A 16,168-nucleotide genomic window follows, 5' to 3' on the forward strand; every position below is an offset into this window, starting at 1 on the left:
CTCCTTAGATATCCGACTCTGGGACATTGATGTTTCCTGGAATTCATTCAAAGTTAGGCATTTTCCGGCATACTAAACAGATGTGCGAGTTAACTTGCTTGTTTATAATAGTGTTCCACCCCCCGCTTCATTGTATCTCAGACCATTCTCTAATTTAGCAATGCATGTTCATGAAGTGAATTGCGGAACACCTCCACCACTATACGAATGAGCACAGGGACCGAAAGGAAACCAAGTGTGCATTTGGGGCATTTTAATAGCTAGTGCAGTGCACTTTTAGCTACGCGACACAAAAATGGTTAGTGAAAATTCGCCCAGCATTCCTCCTGCCAAGCTCATCTTTTACGTCCACACCAACGATGCTGAGCTGTTGTCTCCCTCAAGGAAAGACTGGCATGCACGTGCAGAGGTAAAATATGCGACTCTAAATTGGAATTGGCGGATGTCAGTTGAGAATAATTGCAGTTGGTATGGTAAAGCAACTTGTATACCTCAATAATGTTGGGCCACAAAATTCTCCACGGAGCGTTCTAGGCTCCAGCAAATTATGCAGCTGCATATTTGTTATAAATGTTACCGGCATGTCTTACCATGTTTTGTAGCACCAAAATGTACAGTAGGTGGAAACTAGCCACGAGATCACCAACCGAAATTCAGTGCTCCACTGCCATGGCATGTAAAGGGAACGCTGAACACCTAGAATATTAAGTACCTGGACCAGTGCACACAACAAACCTTAGCACCACAAATGCCGATGAAGACGGAGCTTGCACTTAAGTGAGGAGGCACTTCCAAGTTTCATGGTGGAAGAAGGGCATGTTCCTTGATCAGCTGACACACATGATGTACTCCAGCCACCTGTTCGCAGTTTCTTTTGAAGACTCCATGATGGATCGGCGTCTTTTTGTTTTTCACAGGCCATCACCGAGGGCAGTGCGGCAGCGGCGGGTGCGGACCGCTTGCTTGCCTGCTTGGCACACATGGCTACAGACTGTCGTTTTCTAGGAGGCTTTCTTGAACTTGCCTGTTGGGACATCGGGGAAAATGGTGGGCACAGCATTCGCCAACAGCACCTGTTTCTTGGGTGCATTTAAAAGTGCCTTGCCATTGAACTCGGCATAGTACGATTTTATACCATATGCTCGGGAACGTACTTCGCTCAGACATGGTCGCTCGGTTGCAATATCCTATCTGCCCTGGGGATTGCCTGGCGCCAAAGTTCTAGGCGAGCAGGCTCCAATACAGCTTTAGAAAGTGACACTTGGTCCGGACAACTCTGGTAGCCCGATTGCAGTTGTGTACGAGGCATAATCGCGTCTAGTCAGCTTCTGGACCTGGTTGCACCCCTCAGGTGTGCCACAGCAACAACCAATACATCACAGCCACTATGTACATAGGCCATGATGACCATCCACAGCGTCGGCCCGCGCCACCACGCATGTTTGCACAACGATCACAGTGGCTGGTCCCAAACAGCGACACAAAAAGTGGTTCTAGCAAGCTTTATTCGTGTACGGTGCCTACCACAGCGTGGAAGCCGAGAACCTAATGTCCATATCTTATGATGCACTAGCACAAAACACCGACAAACACAGCCTAAAACAGTGCTGAAAGCCGTGCAAACTGCTCAGCCGCGTCCACCGTTTCGCAAGTGAATGGCCACTACTCCGCAGCAGCCCCGCGCCGCTGCAGTTGACACATGTACCAGAGAACGAACATGATCTGTGTGCGTTCTTCGCCGCAGCGGGCAGTCAGTGTCAACGCCTAAAATATTCGTACACCGTGTGAGAGAGACAGTACCATACAGCAATGGGACATCCCACCATTACCGAAAGAGGAAGTAAAGAAAGCCTTGGAGCAATGTAAAGGAGGAAAGCAGCTGGTCAGGTAACAGCAGATCTACTGAAGGACGGAGGGTAGATTGTGCTAGAAAAACTAGCTACCCTATATACGCAACGCCTTATGACCTCAAGCGTATCAGAAGCTTGGAAGAACGCTAATATTATCTTAATTCATAAGAAAGGAGTTGTCAAGGGCTTGAAAAATTACAGACCGAACAGCTTACTGTCCATTGCCTACAAGGTATTTACTAAGATAATCGCTAATAGAGTGAGGACAATTACCATATAGTTCAGTCAACCAAATGATCAGGCAGGCTTTCGTCAAGGATACTTGACAATTGACCATATTCATACTATCAATTAGGTGATAGAGAAATTCACAGAATATAACCAACCCCCTACATATAGCCTTCATTGATTATGAGAAAGCATTTGACTCAGTGGAAACCTTAGCAGTCACACAGACACTACAGAATCAGGGTGTAGAAGAGCCTTATGTGAAAATACTGGAAGATATCTATAACGACTGCACAGCTACCATAGTCCTCCATAAAGCCAGCAATAAAAATCCAATAAGGAAGGGTGTCAGGCAGGGAGACACGATCTCGCCAATACTGTTCACCGCCTGTTTACGGCAGGTGTTCCAAGGCCTGGATTATGAACAGTTGGGGATAAGAGTTAATGGAGAATACCTAAGTAATCTGCGATTCGCTTGTGCCATTGTCTTGCCAAGTCATTCAGGAGATGAACTGCAAAGAATGATCAATGAGTTAGACAGGCAGAGCAGAACTGTGAGCCTAAAAATTAACATGCAAAAAACTAAAGTAATGTTCAAAAGTCTAGCACGGGAACAGCAGTTTGCAATTTGCAGCGAGGTGCTGGAAGTGGTAAGGGAATATGTTTACCTATAGGGCAGGTAGTGACCGCTGATCCAGATCATGAGAGGGAAATAAATAGAAGAATAAGAATGGGGTGAAGCGTGTATGGCAAGTTCTCTCAGATCACGAATGGCAGTTTACCAACATCCCTCAAGAGAAAAGTATACAACAGCTGTATCTTACCAGTACTCACCTATGGGGCAGAAACGCGGAGTATGACGAAAAGGGGTCAGCTTAAGTTAGGACAATGCAGCGAGCTGTGGAAGTGGAAAATGATCGGTGCAATGTTAAAAGACCGGAGGCGGGCAGAGGCAGTGAGGGAACAAACGTGGGTTAATGATATCTTAGTCGAAATCAAGAGGAAAAAATTGGCTTGGGCAGGGCATGTAATGCGAAGGCAAGATAACTGCTGGTCCTTAAGGGTAATGGGGTGGATTCCAAGAGAAGGCAAGCGTAGCAAGGGGTGGCAGAAAGTTAGGTGGGCGGATGAGATTAAGAAGTTTGTGGGGATACGGTGGCCACAGCCGGCAAAGGACAACGTTAATTGTAGAGAGATGGGAGAGGCCTTTGCCCTGCAGTGGGCGTAATAAGGCTGCTGCTGATGATGATGCACTCTGAACGTGTGCAACAATGGGCATTCTTACTGTTCTGCATTCCCGAAAAAGCCTATAAGCCTACCATATGCACTGCCCTGTGGTGCCTTTAAAACTCCATTTTTGTATATTTGTCGTCCTCGACATCTACGACCGAAACACTACCTAAGCTGCTTTCTCCGCTGAACGCATGAAGTTTGAGAAGTTTTACTGCTAGCAGAAGAGCATTCGCCATCTCCTCCTTCGCCGCGTGTCTTCGTGCGCGCTGCTCTCGTTGCGGTTAACAAATGGTTTTTCTGCCGTAGCGATGGAGGGTTAGACACATAAGAAATCTATCACGACCGTCCAGACCACACCAAGTGCAGTGTGGTCGAGCGCACTGCACGGAGAAAACACCTAGTTTTTATATCAGTGCATGTACGCAGGCAACGACGCAGAACATATTATCTCGTGTCGTCCAAGATTCTGCGAATAAGCAACATGTTTTGCCCTGTTTCTACTCCTGTTGTTATCCAGGTTTTGTACTTGAACGGTGGCGCTCTGTATAAAATTTACAGCTGTAAGTCAGCGCTGTCGACTCAACTGTCTCATCTTCCCTTATCCTTGTGTGGGCGCGCTGTTTTAGCCTTACCATGTATGAGGTTTTCCTACCTTCCTGCCGGCAGCTTAGAAGGTCATATCGACACTTGAGAGACTGCATAATCACGATGCTTTCCGCCGACATGTATACAGACGAGTGATAGCACCTCGCTCGCAGGGTCGGTTAAAACGAATTATTTTAGTGTCCATCATGCTGCTTGTCACTTGTATGAATATTGTGCATTAACATGCACTTCTGGGGTGCAATAGCTTTAAGTGCCTCATTTACAAACGCATGAAGTAGCTGCACCTCTTCAGGTTGATTTTTTCATGCTGCGACTGCAAGAGGCTTTCTAAGTATTAAATAAACCCGGTATAAAAAATCAGAGGACTTTCTAAACACATCACGCTGCGCAGTAAGAACAAACACAAGCAATGCGGCAACGCCGCTCGACAAGGAGACAAGCAAACGTGCATGCCAACGGGCTTCCTCCATGCCAACGGGCAAGCAAAACGCCCGCCATTTTTTTCCCCTGTTGGAGAAGCGCCGTGACGTCATGCACTGCTCGTTTCATCACAATCGTGTTGGTGGTTGCGTACTTCGTAGCGTTCGCTGACCGTTCAAGAGACGAGCTGTGCGTATGTTTGCATGCGCACGAACTCGAGAGTCGTAAACGCAGCAGTTAACAACTTCGAAAAGTTGGTCAGCATTCAGGCTGTTGTCTGAGCGTCTGTGGGTGCTGTTTCCTGCTGCAACCAGTGTCTTGAAGCTTGAAGCCTGTGAACCGACGGTAGTACTATCGGCATGGGCTCATCCGAGTCGGACGCAGCGCAGCAAGGCATGTTCAACGCTAAGGGCGTCACTCTCATTAAGGAAGCCGTCAACGGGCTCGTGAAACCACCAGAGCCAGATGGCAGTGTGCTGGACACGCCAAAGATCAGCCTGAGTAACATGAAGTCGCGTATCGACGCTGCTCTTATGGTGTCTGGGGGATCGCCCGGTAACTTGGCGCCTTGTCCGCCCGACGCGGACGCGTCCCCTCCTGGTCCATCTCGACGCAGTGGAAGAACGCCCGGCGAACAGCCCCTGCAGCCTGCAGCCAAAAAGGTCAAAGTGGAGCGCCCCGAGCCACAGAGTGAGACGCGTACCAGCGGTGACACTCCGCGGTCGCTCCGCAGTGGACGTAGCTACACCAGCGATTCGCCGGCTGCTCCGAAAACGCCGCCACTGCCCACTGCTAAGACAACAAACGCCAGTGTTTCACCGCCGGCGGCCAGTAAGCCCGCTGCAACGGAGAAAACAGAGGCTCCGGAGCTGCTGTCACCGTCGAGGCCTGCAAAGCAAGCCACTCCAAAGGCAGGATCCTCGGCTGTGCGGGCAAAGCAAGAGTTGGCCGATCCTCTTCCTGGGCTCTGGCACATCTCTCCCAAGATTGCTGAAGAAATGAAAAGCATCGCATTCCGACACTTCCATTTTTCCATGTGACTGAACGAGTGCCCTAGCAGGCCGATTGGGCTTCCAGTTTTCTTTGGCCAGGTTGGCTGCATGTTTTGTGTTCGTTCAGAGGTGCGTTTAATTTGAGGCAGTTTAAAATGGCTCGTTGCATTAGCTTCATGGATTTCAGCAGCATCCTTATAATAACTGCACAAGTGTTCCAGAATATTTTATGTGAAGCGTTTTAAGCACCAAGAGTACGCAAGCCGCTGATTGGGAGCACGTTCTTAAAAGCATTCATCAGGCTGGCAGCTTGAACTTGACAATCTCATTTAAGTAAGTCCGGTAGCCAAGCTGCATCGGCTGCCGTGTTTAAATAAAGGAAAAAAAAAAAAAAACGCTCATGTGCTGTGCGATGGCGGTTCACTTGGCACTATTTGTTGTACTGGCACTATTTGTTGTTTTGGCATTGTCTATGAATGGGCAATGCTGCCTCTGTGTTGTGCTCATGAAGTGTGTGTGCAGTGCTGCTGGTTGCATCTTGTCCTGAATTTTTAGGCTGGAAGCGGACTATGCAGACAAGGCAGTTCTTGCTCCTTCAGTTTGAGTGTTCTGGCATGTTGGTGTACAATTTTTACTTTTGACAAAAGGAACAAAAATAAATGCAACTGCACACTTGCTGTTGTGATGAGTTGAAATGAAAGCAGAGATGTAGAGTTTCCACAGGGATACGTCATTGGCATACTGTTGCTGTTACATGCAGATGAGTGCAACAAATGTTCAAAAGTGACTATTTTCATTAAAAAGCTGCATTTGAGCTATGAGACATGTTGTAGTAGAGACCTTAACATGCACCAAGGTCTCAGTACATGAATATTTTTGCAGCTTGCCTCAACAAAAGTGTAGCTCAGTAGTCATGAATCTGGGCTCATGAACTTGTGGTCAGCAGCAAAGTCGTAACCATTGATCAGCCACAGCAAGTCCTGCAAGTAGGGTTCTACATGCAGAAGTGCCAAATAATGAGTCATGCCATAAAGAGTTCCAACATCTCAAAGTTGATCAGGCTGATCAAAGTTTCTAAGCCTTTTTACACATGACCAGTATGCTTGCTACTTTGCACTGTGAACAAGTTGCAAAACCTACAAATAAGCTTTCCAGTATGACAGATATTCCTGTACAATAGACAATGGCGGCGTGGTCTTATTTTGGGGCAATAGGAGCAACGCTGGCTTCACCTAGGTTGAGTGGGTATGGGTGTGCCATCTGCAGACACCTGCCGCTCGACTTAGTGTCAATGTTGCACTTAATCCCCTCCTCAAGGACACTGGAAAAGGAGCACCCCTCTTCTCGCGTAAGGCAGGTGCATGCTGGGACCATGTGCCGATCTGAGTGGGCCTAGAAGATAGCACTGTTCTGCTGCCATTGTACAGGAATTTCTGTTGCACAGGGAAGCCGACCTGTAGGTTTTGCAACTCATCTCTACTGAGGCTTCTGTCATTCCCGAATGCTCTCGTGCTCCCCCGAGAGTGCCAGATTACTACAGGAGCCCACTGCTTGGTTCTACAACAGTTCCGATCATGTGCTAAACGGCAGTGAACAGAATGCTCATTACTGACAACTGAACGGTGGTATCCAGAGGTAGTGCTACCAGCATTTATGCCTCATGGTCAACTTAAGATGAAATTATACTGGCACCCAAGAGTCAGAGGCATCCATATGTTCCATGACTTCCTGCTGTTTGTTCTGTCCTCATTTGTTACCATGTAATAGTATGTATATCATATTATTTGGGGTAGCATAGGAGTGAAGCCCTGGCTATGCATCTGGCTTTTCCCAAGCAGAAAGGAGAATAGTAAATGGTGACCACCTGTGCTTCTTCAAGCAGGCCAATGGAATTTCACCAGCTTGCCCTTTGTACCAGGTGGAGTCTGTATGTACTGCATTCTGCACAAGCATGTCTGAAATGTATCAGCTTTGATCAGGGGCATGGAAAACTTTTTTAAACATAATGAGTTGAATAAAATAACTTCATTGTAATGAAAATTTACTGTACTGAGACATGCACATGAGGTGCATGTGCTGGTAAGCGGCAAGAAATATCGCTGTTCCAGGTCCATGTGCTTGTGCATGGTGCCAGTTTACCACATTGATACCTAGAGCTGCCCTGTTGGCATACAGAAATCTGAGGAGTGAAGCAGCCACATGCTGTATCATCGTAATGAGCCAAGCTGCAATGACACCCAGTCTAAAGAGACGAATTGGAATTTTCAAAACAGAGTTGGTTCCAGTTGCACTTCTAGAAGTTCTAGTTGGGCGTTTTTGAATGTGTTATGACATGGCAGAATGGATATCGAGGCAGCCTCCGTTGTTAAGTGAAGGCATAAACTAGCATATCTAGGCAACCATGCCTTGCATTTGTTCCTTGTATTGAAAGTAAGCAAAAAATATAAACATAACTACTGTGCCCTTTTTTTTTCGAAACAGTGCCCGCTTCGGTGGGAGACTAGATTAAAAATTTGCCATTCGGCTCATCTAGATGCTGCATCTGTTGACTTTGTGCAGCAACGTGAATGGTAAATTTATTACGAATATACAATATTAGACCTTGAGACTGAATGCACCCTCTTCCTCTACACTGTGTTGTAGGCCTATTCTTGGTGATTGTTTCTTGACCTCAGCTGAAATTTCAGTTGCCAAATAATTAATTAATCAGTTAACTTGTTGCATTGATCTGCTTGCATATCTAAAAAATAATGAACTGCAATGTACACTTCTGCTTGCTAAATATTGGTGCAAGGAAACCTAGACTTCTTATGCAAGAAGAAGAACAAGAGGACACATAACTTTTAGTTTTTTTTTCTATCAGTGTCACAGTCAAGCACAGACTTACGGTGCTACTGCCAACAATTCAAAGCAGAAAGAGGGTTAACCATCTCTGACATGCAGGCCACTAATTGATTGCAATTGTTGGCCTGCAACTCCACAGTTCTTTGCTCTTATAGTAAATTCTGAGTCATGTTCTCCTACCAAAACTTGTTCATTTTAAAAAGTCCCAACGTTTCGGAGCTAGTTCAGCTCGTTGTTCAGGAGTAGTTCTCATGATCTATAGGGAGCCAGTAAGAGACGTAGTGAAATGCAAATGCTGACAACGAATGCATTTAAAAAGTGTCCATATTCTTGCTTTTTCTTTTCTATTACTACAGTCTTGCATTTTTCATCAGCATATTTTCCAACCGTTCTTTGAGCGAATATTAAGTGCAGTCGACATCCTGCTATGGCATTCAGAGCATGAATACAGAAATATCCTGACATTGTGCACAGGAAATTTTAAGTGCATGTAAGAGGTTTGGGGAGCTGGAATGAAAGTGGCTTGTTTTGGCTGATGTGGCATTGACCAATTAACCATTTGCAAAGCATCTGCAATTGAATCATTTATCAATTGATCAATGGCTTAACTAAGACTCTCTCTCAGCTCCCTTGATATTTACACATGGCAGTGCGACTGTGCAAGCATCAGTGCCACAATTCTCATGTAGCATGCATTCCTAAGCTTATAATTTGGGAACCTCATGCTGAGGATTCATAAAGTGCCAAATACATGCACCGAAATGCACATAAACACACATATCAATGTACATTTGCAATTTCACATCTCTAAGCACATCTCTGCATGCACCTAGCGCATAAACATATTATTAGGGGTGTGCGAATATTCGAAATTTTCGAATATAATTCGAATATTGTATTTTTAGTATTCGTATTCGATTCGATATCCAAGTATTCGTGTTGTTTCGAATATTCGACCCGACGCGAATATTCGTATCTAGCCGAATATTCTATTGCAAGCACCGGCGTTCATTTCGGACCGCAAGTCCTCTCGACAGAGACATAACAACATGGCGGCGCCCAGAGCAATGCGTAACGTTGGGCCATGCAGTAGCTGACTGCGCTGGTGAGCTTCTTTGTGGCTATACCTGCGAAGCTGGTATAGTCAGAGTTGTGCATGAAATACCTCGCAATACCTGCCAGTTCATTGCTAAGTGAGAGGCCATTTTCTGCGGCTGGAGAAGTCGTTCCAGCTAGAAAGGAACTACTCCTGCCTGACCATGTGGAGCGGCCGGTTTTCTGTCACGACAACCATTTATGTTCATCCCAGCAACGCGCTTTTGTCTTATGGCAAGCTAGCCTTAATCAATCCTGTGTATTAGCCATCTTCTCTGATATTACCACTCTTGTAAGAATAATGTTCGAGACTTTGATACTTTTTGTGCAGCCACACACACCTTTTGTGTTCATTTCATCGCTGATAGTTGAACTGTTATGTTCTTCGGTGCTCAATTAATGTTTTGTAGAGGTTAAATGCATCTGTCCTTGATTATTCGATATTCGATTCGATATTCGGAACCAGGTATTCGTATTCGATTCGTATTCGAAAAATTTGATATTCGATCGCCCCTACATATTATGTATAACTTTTTCTAAACTACTCAATTACTGCGCGGAACCAACTCCTTACAAGACCTGGGAGCTGAGGTTCTCATAAACAAAATGGTTTAAATGCAGGCCAGTTGGTGCATTGTAAATTGAAAAAACCAGTCACAGAAGACAAGGGACAAGAGAAGGAGTGTTCACGCCACAATGACTGGACTATCAACTGAAATTTATTAGAAAAGACATAGCCCCAGCAAGGCCAGCAGAGCATGCTCAACAGCAGCACACACAAAACACAGCACAAAGGACATGCAAGATATCACATCTACCGTGACCGAACTAAAAAAGCGAATTCTTTCTCGAGTAAGTGCACCGATGTTGTGCTAATGCAATCATGGCCTGCCAAACTGATATGGTACGCTTCCAAGATTTCTCTCTCTTGTTTTCCCTTGGCTCTACCAAGAATCGTTGACATTGCTGAACAATGGATAACACCCATATTCATTGCAATGGCGAGGCAAGTTTGCACCGTCATCGGACCCCAGGGAGGAGTGGTGCTCTCGCAGCCGGTCATTAATACACCGACCAGTTTGGCCTATGTATACTCTCTTGCATGTGAGGGGGAACTTGTACACGACCTGTGCGACACACACTGTGAAACGGTTCTCATGCTGCGTTGTGAAAATGTGGTTCCTTTCCCTGCCTCGAGAAATGCGCTAGCACAATCCCGAAGGCTTGCAAGGAGCAGAAAACGCCACACTCACTCCCTGCTTGGCCGCAACTTTTTTGATGCTATGGCTCACTTTATGCACGTACGGCATGACCTCGAATTTCTTGCGTTCAGATGCCTCAACGTCAGCCCGCTTCGTGCGTTCTTTCTTAAGCTTCTGAAGCAGCGGTTCAGCCATTGCCTTCAAAAGGGGTTTAGGGAACCCCACGTCCTCCATATGTGTGAATTGATTGTCAAGGCTGCTTTTGATAGCATGTTGACAGCTTTTTTCAGGTGCATTGCGGAAGCAATTCATCACAATTTCTCTCTTTACAATCTTCGAGTGTGCAGACCCGAAACGCAACAGAGCTTTCTTGCTTCTAGGCAAAAACATCCAGCATAAATGGCCATTGTCAAATAACGTTAGTTGCAGTTCTAGGAACCTGATAGAATGATTGCTAGGGAGTTCATGAGTGAAATTAAGAGTACTACGAGTTTTTAGTACTTTTAGAGCTTTTACCTAATGACACTCTGCAGTCGACGATGTTTTCACTGCTTTTAAAGCTTCTTCATGCACTCTTAATTTCACTCATGAACTCCCTAGCAATCATTCTATCAGGTTCCTAGAACTGCGACTAGCATTCTTTGTTATCAACAACAGGGACTTCAGGTAGCAAAAAAATTGGAGCGGACACTTAATCTCTGCCTTAAGGTTATGATGCGATAGTGTAATGGGTTAATTCCCATATATGCATAATTGGTCATTCTCTACTTTACTTTCATAGATCCTGGGAGTCCTCTTACCCAGCGATTAATCGATGCGACACTGCCTTGCGATGGCAGATGCTGCCACTGGTGGGCCTTGTGTAACCCAGGTTGCTCTTCCCGAGCAGCCAGTCATTAATTAACTGCCGCCTGCCAGGGTGGGCAGGCTGTGATGATGCCACAAGGTCACGTGACCTAGGAAGCCCACCTGCTTTCTAGGTTGCTCCTTTGGGGATTTTTCGCTCTCAGTCAACGGGACTGACGCTTACACCAGAATTTCTGCGACACAAGCTCCTTCACGCTGTTGCATTAATACTGCGCATATGATAGTGATAACAAATGCACTCAACAGGACAAAGTGTTTGCATCAGATACCAGACTTCCATGACCTAAACTGGCACAATGAACATGTGCACACAAAGATGTATGTGATCCATGGATTAATCCCTGGGCCTTCTGCTACACAAACATATTTTTCAGCTCGCTCGAGTTGATGACTCTCTCCCCAGAGGGCTGTGCTAGGAAGCATAGGTCCTATTCAACAAGGCCAGTGCCAGCAATGCCCTTAATAGATGACATAGTCATGCTATAGAAGTGGTGACAGCAACACAACAACCCAACCAATCTGCAGTCACCACTGGCGCTGCATTGTTACATGTGTGGAAAGCTGTGACCCCGAATCTTTATCACCTTGCGTGGGAATGCGAGGAGCCTAAGACAAAGCATGACAAGAACCTCTCTGCGAGGTTGGCTTTCTCTCGGAACTGGATATGCCCACAGACCACTGCCCAAAGAGACACATAGCACACTATGAAGCTTTGTACATAGAGACAAAGTGAGAATAGAACAACACAGGGGTGAGACAGACAGAACAGACACATTTTGTCTTCAGCACTTGTTTGAGTCTGCTCTATCTGTCGAGTCCTTGCGCTGTTCTGTTCTGTTCTCACTTCGTAACCCTGCCCCTTCTCCCATACTCCCACTAAACGACATGTAGTCCTTTTTGATAAATTCTTGTTGCTCTCTGCTCACAGGGATTTCTGTACAACAAACTCAAGTATGCTGATAAAAAGGCATCATGAAGAAAAAGGACAGCTTTATTTGAGTGCACATAGTGTCACTCGTCCAAGTGAAACTTAAAAATTAAACAGTTCTGTGTTGAAAAATGAGCGTGTGATTATGTTCAGTTGCTTGACATACAGTGGCTGGATTTCAAAAATTTTAAATAACCAGAAGAAAGTGCAAAGCACCTGCAATATTTACTTGCGTAATGAATGTAGCCCTTGTTTTGTTAGTCAAAATATAAATTTTTGTTAAGACGTTACCCGATGTGACAAATGCACCGCTCAAATTTTCATAAATTTTTTGGAAAAAAAAAGGTGTTCGTTATGCAAGTAAATATGGCAAGACTATAATTTAGTTTCAAGGCTGTCATCACTTGCCTTTGACAAGAGTTGCATGTGATGCATACCTATCATATCACAAAGTTCTTGGCTAGCAGCTGCTTTGGCGCCTTTCATAGGTTGTCAGGCTCAAAAGAAGGCCTATTATGTGCCCATGTACTTATGCGTCATTCTGAGGCACATAATTAAATATTGCCATCAAACTAAGTATGCATACAACTGAATGCCCAAAAATGAAACCCATCAAGCCTAAATAAAGCAAGTGTAGTGTGGATACAGTGGTGTCAGCTGTACACTTCAGCCTTGTAGCTCACTTCATTCAAAGACCACACCCTTCAAAGCTACTTTCATGCAGTCAAACACTGTTTTCAACACTTGTGCATAAAAATTATTAAGCACTTACTGGAAGCACTATCCAAGGACACTTGCCAGCTGCAAAAGATAAAGCACTACAAACTGCATAGCTAGTTGTGTCCTTTGAAGATTTCACTGTTTTTAGTGTAGTCATCCGCAGCGTTTTGAGATTGAGTATTTACTACATCTTGGTCACAAAGAGTATCAAACTCTCATCATGCTTGTCATCAAAAATGTAGTATAAAATAAAAATAGAAAAGTCGCTCATTGCTGGTATAGATCATCAAAGGGGCTAACCGAAACCAAGTATTCACATACACTCGGGTCTACTGCAAATTCAGCATTTTTTTAATGCACTAGTGTTAAAACACCCATTGTTTAAAAAGTGCCCAGCTTTAATATGTGAAACCTCGGTGGAGAGGACGAAAAGGGAGAGAGGAAAATCTCACTTGGGAGGGAGAGGGCGAGCTGGTAGGAGGCAACAGGTGGCGAGAGGAAAACTGTGATCACAGAACAGAGACGAGGGCTGGGGAGAGGGCCAAGGCAATATGGCATGGCACATTGTGATTGCGGGCAATCAGAGAGGGGGTACAGCGTGAGGATTGATGGACTGGATCACAGTACTCGCCACCACCAGGGGGAACGCTAATGCTAGCGTATACTCTACTGCCAGAATCATTTTGAGCGTCTGCGACTTTTTTTAAGTGAATGTAAATAGCAACGAAACTGTGAATATAATTATTAGGGTCTCATTGAGGTAAGTAGCTACAATTCACCATAATCTCAAAATATTTTTGACAAGATGTAACTGCCACAACAAAATACATAATGAAGTCCTGCATGGTGTTTGTAATACAATGTTAGGCAAACAATGTACTACTGGGCCAGATTCAAATGTGAACATTAATTTCTATTAATTAGTCCCCAGGTTTGCAGCATGAAATTAATTTTTGGCTAGCTCATGAATAAACAATGTATGAAGGCAAAATATTGGTTAAGAGGCCTTGTTTGTGTTTGATTTCAATCTGATAGCCTTACTGGTAGCTAACCAGCAAAGCAAATACTGAAGTCAAGAATTCAAGAATGTGCAATTTGAAGGCACGAAACATGGTTTAGCAGCATCTATAATGACCATATTATGTCTTCTTGCTAGTGAACACGAGCACATTAAACTTGAATGTGACTATCCAATTATGCAATATAATTTGAATAATATCTGGACTAACACCACAACTTAATATCTCTGAAAGTGCAAAACAGTTGCAGATTTCATCTGGAAGCAGCCTCAGTGGCAGATTTTATTATTCCTTAACAAGTCGCCGCCTAGTGGTGCAGTACGTTTGACCTAAATCAATGCCAGCAGCTGCACAACATGTTGGTATGCCGCAGGCCATTCATTTTATCTCCTATATGTCTCTGTAGTACATTAAACTGTTTGTGCTGCTTTGTGCTACTAGGACACATTTTTTTCGAAAATGGTACGAAGATGGCAATTTATAGTACTCGTGCTGCCATCTGTTGGAAAACCAAAAAAAATGCTTTGGACGAGCCTTACTTGCCTCATACTGGACACAGAATGTCAGAAAACACACAAGTGATGATCCGGATATGACAGTCGGCTTTTGACGAGCCTGGCTTGTCCAAGTTCGCTAGGGGGTTAAAGGCCACAATGTAATGCTTTTTCATTCAATGCACTTTTCATTCAACGTTTTGTCGTAATGGCAAAAGGGAAATTTGCATAGCAGCACAAAGTACTGAAAAATGCAGCACTGAAAGGGAACAGAACATTCCTGTGGCTTTTTTGTTTTCATTGCCTAATGATGGACTGAAAAGCTGCAGTCTCCTAGCTTTAACCCCTTAAGGGCTTTGACGACCTCAGCCCATCACGAGCAGTCGGCACTTCTTTGCTTATGACGAGTTGAGGTCGTCATGGGTGTTCTACAATGTTTCAAATGGCTTTTGGCGACCCCAGCTCATCAGATGGTGCAGTACTGAATAAAACATAGGTGGCAGCACAGGTCCCGTCATTTGTGCATTTCTTGAATGTGATTTGGCACACTAGATGGCGGAAGACCTGCGTCGTGTTTCCCCGCGCTTTCTGAAAAACATGGCATCATCTGTGCGGGGTCCTGGTGTGGGAGATCATTCTATGTTGGATGATAGCGCAAGTGGTGAGGATGTCGTGTTTTATTCTTCAAGTGAAGAAGATAGTGATGATGTTCTTACCGACAGCAAGTCTGAAGCGGAAGACAGCAGCGACGACACTATGGCCAGCTCCTGCGAATGGTGCCGGATAGACCTGAACAATATCCCCGTTTGACCTCCATCGTTTCAATTCAAGGGTTGTCCAGGACTGAAGCTCACAGTAGGTTCTCCTCCCCAACCACTCGCGCTCTTTGAGACTTACTTTGGTGATGAACTGCTTGATGTTAGTGTTGTGGAGACAAAACGCGATACGCCTCTCAGCTGTTGAATTCGAGTAAGCTGGGCAAGCACTCTTGCTTCCTAAAATGGTGTCCAGTTACGCGAGAAGAATTGCGTGATTCTCTTAGCCTCTTGTTCCTGCAAGGCATTGTACAGAAACCAGATGAAAGGATGTACTGGTCAAGAAACCAGCTGATTGAGACTCCTGTATATTTATTTATTTATTTATTTTATTTATTTGAACATACCGCTAGCCTCACATTTGAGGCCGTTGCAGGAAAGGGACACATTACACATTGAAAGCAACAAACTTGAAGTAGGCACGGTCATAAGCAATTTGAACTGATGAGGCAGTAGATATGCATTCTATCTTGGTTTATACAAACGCTAAAAATTGCAATAAGAGGAGTAAATGATAGGTTAGAATATTTAGCACACGAAAACAGAAACAAAAAGCTAAAAAGTAGATAATAGCAAAGATAATGCCGAGAAACCGGTTTCAACTCATTATGAGAATTGCACTTTGTTGACAACGCGACCAATGAGAACTTAGAAGGACACCCTCAACCTCATCTCCGAAAAATCTGGCCAGTGAAGCAGGATCAAGCTTCTGAACAAATACCGCATGTTGTACGTGCCATGCTTTGAACGCTACCACACGGATGGTGGTCTCATCTAGTTTGAAGCAATGAAACAATAGTGTATTTTTTTCACGGCAATTCTAAGCCAAATTGGCACTCAAGGGGTTAATGTATG

At 44.7% G+C, this 16,168-nt stretch overlaps 1 protein-coding gene and 1 long non-coding RNA gene across 2 annotated transcripts in view; both read left to right on the top strand.

The window, feature by feature from the left end:
• The window catches only part of LOC149351519 (uncharacterized), a 45,520-nt gene extending 30,234 nt beyond the window's left edge, over positions 1–15,286 (top strand). Inside the window, exon 4 of the long non-coding RNA XR_016290612.1 lies at positions 15,221–15,286. This is a non-coding gene — a long non-coding RNA (uncharacterized LOC149351519). The remainder of the gene's footprint in view (positions 1–15,220) is intronic.
• On the top strand, positions 4,457–6,004 carry LOC149351521 (uncharacterized). Its single transcript, XM_089580881.1, has one exon. It carries the CDS (start codon positions 4,697–4,699, stop codon positions 5,375–5,377), a length of 681 nt encoding a protein of 226 aa, XP_089437007.1. The 5' UTR covers positions 4,457–4,696; the 3' UTR covers positions 5,378–6,004.
• Positions 15,287–16,168: the final 882 nt, after the last annotated feature.

Source organism: Amblyomma mixtum, chromosome 3 (genome assembly GCF_055824585.1).
Source record: "Amblyomma mixtum isolate Tamu chromosome 3, ASM5582458v1, whole genome shotgun sequence".
In the NCBI taxonomy this organism is placed as follows: Eukaryota; Metazoa; Arthropoda; class Arachnida; order Ixodida; family Ixodidae; genus Amblyomma; species Amblyomma mixtum.